This window comes from Nothoprocta perdicaria, unplaced genomic scaffold (genome assembly GCF_003342845.1).
Source record: "Nothoprocta perdicaria isolate Ctin4 unplaced genomic scaffold, notPer1 scaffold_59, whole genome shotgun sequence".
NCBI classification, from domain to species: Eukaryota; Metazoa; Chordata; class Aves; order Tinamiformes; family Tinamidae; genus Nothoprocta; species Nothoprocta perdicaria.
Window position 1 is genome coordinate 940,498 of NW_020455854.1, and position 6,569 is coordinate 947,066.

Below are 6,569 nucleotides of genomic sequence, written 5' to 3' on the forward strand. Positions count from 1 at the left end.
GGGGGGCGGCGGGGTGGCGTGGGGCGGCGCGCGGGTGCCCTCACCGCCCCGCGCTCCCCAGGCCTCCTGGTGCACTCCAAGTTCCTCGACAAGAGGGACGGCCGCTTCGGCGCCGTGCCCGCCATGGACCTGAGCCTCTCGCCGCCCTCGGGCCTGGAGTCGCCSAGCGGCGCCGCGGCGCTCTCGCCCGAGCGCCAGGGCGCCGGGGACCTGCCCGTCTCCAGCCCGCACGTAAGTCCGGCCGTGGCGGCCAGCGCGGGCGCCGGGGGGAGCGCCGGGCAGCGCCGCCCACACGCCCGCTCTGCTCTGCCGCCAGGACTTGCAGGCCCTGCGCTACATCGACGGCCTCCCCGGCTCCTTGCAGTTCTTCCTGCCGCTGGGGGCGGCGGGCGCCCTGCACCTGCCCTCCGCCGCCTTCCTGCCGCCCCCCAAGGAGAAGCGCCTCTCGCCCGAGCTGCCCCTGCCCAAGCAGCTCGTGTGCCGCTGGTCCAAGGTGCGTGGGGCAGCTGGGCGCCGCCGTGGGCTGCTGCAAGGATGCGGGTTGTGCTACGGCGCTGGGAGCCCTTGCAGGGGCCGTGCAGGGGCGGGAGGGTCAGGCGGGGAGGGTTTGTGCCTGGGGAGGGGACAGGAGGCTGCAGGCCACGCGGGGCGACACGGGGCGGGGAGGTGGAGTGGGGCACAGGCAAGTTCCCACCTCGCCGTGCCCAGGCAATGGGTGACGCTGCACTGGCKGGGCCCCTGTGACGGCGCTGGCCCTCGCAGGGGCTCCCCGGCGTCCCCTGCTGTGGTACCTGCGGTGCCCACCGCGCTGCCCTGCTCTCACCCAAGCCCGTCTCTCCTGACCTCAGTGCAACCAGTTCTTCGACCTCCTGCAAGACCTCGTGGACCACGTCAACGACTTCCACGTGAAGCCCGAGAAGGACGCGGGCTACTGCTGCCACTGGGAAGGCTGCGCGCGCCACGGCCGGGGCTTCAACGCCAGGTGGGCGAGCAGGGYGCGCGGGGGCTGCTCTGGGTCGCCGTGGGGCAGCGCAAACACGGGTTCGGGCTGGACCCACGGGGACCCGTGTAACGGCCGCGTGGGCCTGGCCGGCACAGGTACAAGATGCTGATCCACATCCGGACACACACGAACGAGAAGCCGCATCGCTGCCCCACCTGCAACAAGAGCTTCTCCCGCCTGGAGAACCTCAAGATCCACAACCGCTCGCACACAGGTTGGTGGGCACTGTGCCCGGCTCGCTTGCGGGGGGATGAGACCCCCTTGCCCACCTGCAGCCACCGTCACGGGGTCCCCCGTGGCCGCAGGAGCTTGGGGGCGYGTGGGCGGCCCCGGGCAGACCGCGCTGCTCTGTGCCCCCAGGCGAGAAGCCCTACATCTGCCCCTACGAAGGCTGCAACAAGCGCTACTCCAACTCGAGCGACCGCTTCAAGCACACGCGCACGCACTACGTGGAGAAGCCCTACTCCTGCAAGATGCCGGGCTGCCACAAGCGCTACACGGACCCCAGCTCGCTGCGCAAGCACATCAAGGCGCACGGGCACTTCGTGTCCCCCGAGCACCAGGAGCTGCTCAAGGCGCACCAGCCGCCCAAGGCGCCCCTGGGCCCGGCCGAAGTGCCTTACGTGAACGGGGCGCAGCTGCTGGTGCCCGGCGCTGCCGCCGCGCTCTTCGGGCCGCACGCGCTGCCGGGCCTGGGCGCCGCGCTGCCCATCCCGCTGCCGCCGGCGCCGCTGGATCTCAGCGCGCTGGGCTGCGGCGCCGTGGGCTCGGGGGTGCTGCCCGCGCTGCCCAGCCCCGTGCTCGCCCTCAACGGGGCGCCCTTGAACTTGGCCAAGAACCCGCTGCTGTCGTCGCCCTTCGCGGCGGGCGGCCTGGGGCTGCCCGTCATGTCGCTGCTCGCCGGCGCGGCGGGCAAGGCGGAGGCCGAGAAGCGGCGCGGCGCCGAGGGCCGGCTGCCCAAGGGCGGCAAGGCGCAGGCGCCCGAGAGCCGCAAGGAGGCGTGCGAAAGGACGGAGCTGGCGCGGCTGCGTGGCGGCGCCGAGGGCCTGGCGCTGCTGCCCGGCGCCGTGCTGGACCTGTCCACAGGCGGCAGTGCGGCAGGCGGCGCCGAGGCCCTGCCGCCCGGCTGGGTCGTCGTCCCGCCCGGCTCCGTGCTGCTCAAGCCAGCCGTGGTGAATTGAGAGCCGACGATGCCCGCGGCCGCCCACAGAGCCCACGGGCAGATGCCAGGCGGGGAGGGGGCCCCTGTGGCACCCCCTGCGCCATCCCCTCCCAAACTTGGACCTTCTCTCCTTTTTAACCTTCACGAAAGAAGAAGGGGACTCTTCTGAGAATAGCAATAATCCCTCGGCGGCCGTGGCYGGCTCCGACCCGCGCCCTGGCGCCCGCCACGCACTCCAGCTGCCGCCTGGACGCCCTGTCACCTGGTCCCCTCCTGTCACCTGGTCCACTCGAGCTCCACCAGCCCCACCGGACACTGGTCCCGGACACTGGTGGGGCGGGCGCAGCGGCGGTGCAGCTGGTCCCGGGGCTCTCTGGGCTGGTCCTGCGGGAAGGCCCCCCCGGTTCAGGCCTCGGCAGCTGGAGACGCCTCTTTATTTACAGACCGGCCCCGCTGCTCCCAGCGGGCCCCAGTTGGGTGCTTTGCTCTCGTCGACAGGGCGTCTCCCTGCCCGAGGCCTCAGGTCCTGCTGCTGTCTGGCACCGTGCGGCCTTCTGCCACGGCCGGGTGCYGTGAGGAGCGGGTCGAGCAAGGGGACAGGATGGTGACAGCCTGGGGACCGCAGCGAGCTCGAGGGGGCGGCAGCACCATCCGTCCCATGCCACGTGGCCAGGCCAGGGGCTGCCCGCTGGCACCACAGGGATGCGCAGGGCGCCCTGCTCGGCGGCTAAGCAGCGCTCAGCGCCGCACGGGCAGCGTCCCGGGGCGCCCGCTCCGCGCCAGCCCCTGCCCCACACGTTCCGTGGGCAGAGCTGCCCCCGGGGCGGCGGGGTGGGCGCCGAGCCCAGCTGGCTGGGCACACGGCGCAGCGGYTGCCGTCGACACCACTGCTCCGCTGGCGAGGCCGACCTTGGAGCCTCCGGAGCGCTCGGTCCTGACCCGCTCGTGGAGCACGAGCGCCGGGCGGCCCCGCGCCGCGGCCGGCGCCCTCCCACGACAAGGCACACGGCCCGTGTGCCGCTCACCGCGCCGGCTCCGCGCGTCGCGGAGCCCTCCTGCGCAGCTACCTTCATACCTAGCCATGTAACGCACGTGCATGCAGCCAACCGGCAGCGCGGCGGCGCTCCGGCCTCGCCGGGGGCAGCGCCCCGGGGACCCGCTGCCCGACATCCCCGTGCCCGCTCCCTGGAGGCCTCCAGGCCTTCCGCAAGCTTGGCCCGTACTCACCTACCCGAGCCGGCACGTGRGTGCAGTGCGGCTGCCCGCGGTGCCAGGGCTGTGCCCTGAGTCCCCCGGCAGCACCGGGACAGGGACTTGCACAGGGACTGCAGGGCCCCGCTCGCAGCGGGTGCACTCGTGGCCGTCTCTCTTCGCCACCGCCAGCACACGGGGACCCAAAGGAGCCCTGCGGTGCCACACGGCCTCCATGTGGGACCCCCGGTGTGGCTGGACACCGGCTGCCCCCGCGCGTGGCASCATGGGCATGCGGAGCAGCCTGTGCAGAGCCCCCACAGCGCCCACCCGCGCTCTGCCAGCAGCAGCAACAACGAGCAGGGAGCCCCTGGGGCACGGGCTGTCCCACRTGCTGGGGTGGCAGCCGGCCCTGCGGAGCCGCCCAGCTGGCGCAGAGCCCCTCGTGCCCCAGCCCTGCACCCCCCGACCCTCCCTCRCTCCCCGAGGGACCGCTCGTCCTCGCCACGGGGCCCCGACCGCCCCCAGCACGGGGGCCTGGCTCTCCCTCGACCGCCCCTGCTCCTGCGGGGTCACCAGCGTCCCCCTCGCCCCGCTGGCGCTCACAACGGGGTCCTGCGTACCTCCTCACTGCCCTTGGGCAGGACCCCTGCTCTCTCCGGACCGGGGGTCTCCCCAACCCCCTCCTAGCCCCGCTGCTGCTGGAAAGCCTCCCCGGGAGCCCRAGCGCCAGGGCCCCCCGCCACGCGCCCCAGGGAGCCGGTCTCCCTGCTCACCTCGTCGGGCCGGGGCGCGCGGGCTGCCCAGCGCTGCCGCACGGCGCGCGGCCATCGACCAGGCCTCCCCGGCCGGTGTACGTTTTCTTGCTCGTTTGTTGGTTTGTTGTTGCACATTCCAGGACATCAGTATTTTAACGGTCTCTAAGTGCCTTTCTATTGTAGTTTCTGGGTTGTTTTTATTTTCCTCCTGTTGGGCTCCATCGCTGTTAGCATAGAGTTTAAGGACTACAGAAGTAAGAGATAAGCTAACGACTATAACACTATATTCCTCCATGGGAGAGGAAGTTTATTAAGAAAACAATAAAGTGAAATTGAAGTAAGTTCCTGTTCTGGTCTGCAGTTGTGCCGCCTGCTTCCCTGTGCTGTGCACCTGGGGGCAGCGGGAGGCAGCTGTGGGCCAGGGGCAGCTCCAGACCCCCGCTGGGGACATTCGTGCTGCGGGCAGCGGAGATGTGACCTCCTCGTGGCACCAGGGAACGGCCACGATGGAGCTGGCTCTGCCGAGCGCCGCGTGAGCCAGGAGCAGGCGGAGAGCGGGGGCGGTGCCGGGTCCGGCCCGGGAAACCCAGGGGCTGAAGCCTCAGGCCACGAACAGCCCCGCGCTGGGGCAGCCCTGCCGGGGCTGCAGCGTGAGCCGCAGGTGGGGACGCCCGCGCACCCCGTGCGGCCCCTCACTGAGGGCTGCCCCTATGGGAGAAGGGAACTGGACATGGCCCAAGGTACCAGTGGACATGGGCCAAGACAGACTAAAGCCACYGTGAAAGCAGCTCCTGCAGCCTCTTGAGGACTGATTTAAGCACTGGCAGCCTTTGATGCCCCAAGGCCCAGCTGGGGACTCCTCTTTTTCCTCACCTTACCTATACTATCCCTAGGCACCTCCCTGCCATGATAAAACGCAGCGCCAGCAGCTCTGGAGCCACTGGGGTCTCACCAAGGCAGGGCTGGGGCAGCCTCCCGCGCCCCAGGGCGCACAGCACGCAGGCCAGGCGCTGCAGGACGTGACATTTATTGGCTACCTATAACTTATGGGAGCGGCGCGCGGGGCACAGGGCTGGCGGGAGTCACGTCTCGGCCTTCCAGCCCTTCTCCTTGTCGCTCTGYGCCTGGATGCGGAGCTCCTCGTCCAGCCGCTCCTTGGCCCTCACCACCTGCGGGACRAGGGCACAGGGTGATGCAGAGCCGGGGCTGGGTCCCCGTGTCATGTCCCCTGCCCCGGGGGGCCTTCTTCCATTGACAGGGCTCTGAAACCGCCCCGTGCTGCCAGCACCGTGTCCTTTGTGCAGCACAAGGACACAGCAAGTCAGCCACAGGAGACACCGGCCTCACACAAACACAGCGCCCTGGAATGTGAATTGCTGCCAAATTCTTCCCAAATCGAAGGCAGCAAAACAGGCAGAGGGCAGAGCAGGGAGGCTGCAGCACAGGCAGCTGACCAGGCCCCGCATCCCTCTGCTCTTTGCTCACCTTCGACTGCAGATAGAAGGAGCCTCCCACCGACTTGTCATTCACCTTGAACAAGTGGTTGTAGTTCTGGCAAAGCAAAGCTCAGTGTTAGGTGCCTCTCCACTGTCCCCCCAGTCCCCACCAGTGACCCCGGCTCCGGAGGCTGCTCTGTGCAGCCACGTCCTCTCCCCACCATTGCTGCAGCACCAGATCCCCAGGGGCCACAGGAAGAGCCTGGTAACACCTGGGTGCTGCTGGCAGACGTGGGGGAAACCCTGCCTGCCATCAGCGGAGCTCAGTGACAGCACCCACAACCCAGGAGCCCAAACACCAGGGATTCCCCTGCCCGCCACGGCCTGGCAGCTGCAGGAAGCAGCCTCTGGGCACCCTCCTGCCGCGCTGCCTGCCCGCCCCGGCTCCCGTTACCTTCTGAATTTCCTCGGCGTTGAGGTCAGAAACGTTGAGGATCTGCTGGGCTTCCTGCAGGCTGATGCCGGCGATCCTGGAGGCGGCGGCGGACGGGGGCCTCTCGGAGCGGCCCCGCGCGTCGGCGGCGGCGCGGCTGGCTGCGGGACGGGGCTGGCTCAGCGCCCGCACGCGGGGCTGCGCGGAGGGGCCCGGACCCGCCACGGGGCCATGGCCTCGCTGGCTGCTCGGCTGGCGGGCGCGGGCGCCGCGGCTCTGCCGCAGGGCCGGGCTCTGTCCCGGGGGGCTGCCCGGGGCACAGGGCTCCGCTCCGAGGGAGGCGGGTGGTGCCGGAGCCCCCCAGGCCACGGAGCCGCCTCGGGATCCACCCGGGACAGCGCCAGGCGGCGAAGCGGGCAGCCGGCCGGCTCCTACCTGCGAACTCCTGGCGCAGCGCCCGCGCGAAGGCCCGTCCCACCACCTGCGCGCCCACCAGGATGATCTGCGCCAGGTACTTGGCCTGCGGGGACACCGGCGTCACGGCACGGCCCGGCCTGGCCTCCCAGCCCGCCGCCCCGCGGGGCCG

The 6,569-nt window shown here is 70.9% G+C and overlaps 2 protein-coding genes across 2 annotated transcripts in view; one reads left to right on the plus strand and one right to left on the minus strand.

Moving 5' to 3' along the window:
* GLIS2 (GLIS family zinc finger 2) overlaps positions 1–2,184 on the plus strand; it is a 2,412-nt gene extending 228 nt beyond the window's left edge. Inside the window, exons 2-6 of the mRNA XM_026049058.1 lie at positions 44–231; positions 317–493; positions 849–982; positions 1,099–1,217; positions 1,364–2,184. Coding sequence (XP_025904843.1) covers positions 44–231; positions 317–493; positions 849–982; positions 1,099–1,217; positions 1,364–2,184 — 1,439 coding nt within the window. The remainder of the gene's footprint in view (positions 1–43; positions 232–316; positions 494–848; positions 983–1,098; positions 1,218–1,363) is intronic.
* Positions 2,185–4,295: 2,111 nt separating this feature from the next.
* Positions 4,296–6,569, minus strand: part of LOC112955643 (coronin-7-like) — a 39,272-nt gene continuing 36,998 nt past the window's right edge. The window contains exons 25-28 of the mRNA XM_026048964.1: positions 6,419–6,503; positions 6,005–6,144; positions 5,600–5,665; positions 4,296–5,283 (exon numbers count right to left, since the gene is read on the minus strand). Coding sequence (XP_025904749.1) covers positions 5,197–5,283; positions 5,600–5,665; positions 6,005–6,144; positions 6,419–6,503 — 378 coding nt within the window. The 3' untranslated portion in view covers positions 4,296–5,196. The remainder of the gene's footprint in view (positions 5,284–5,599; positions 5,666–6,004; positions 6,145–6,418; positions 6,504–6,569) is intronic.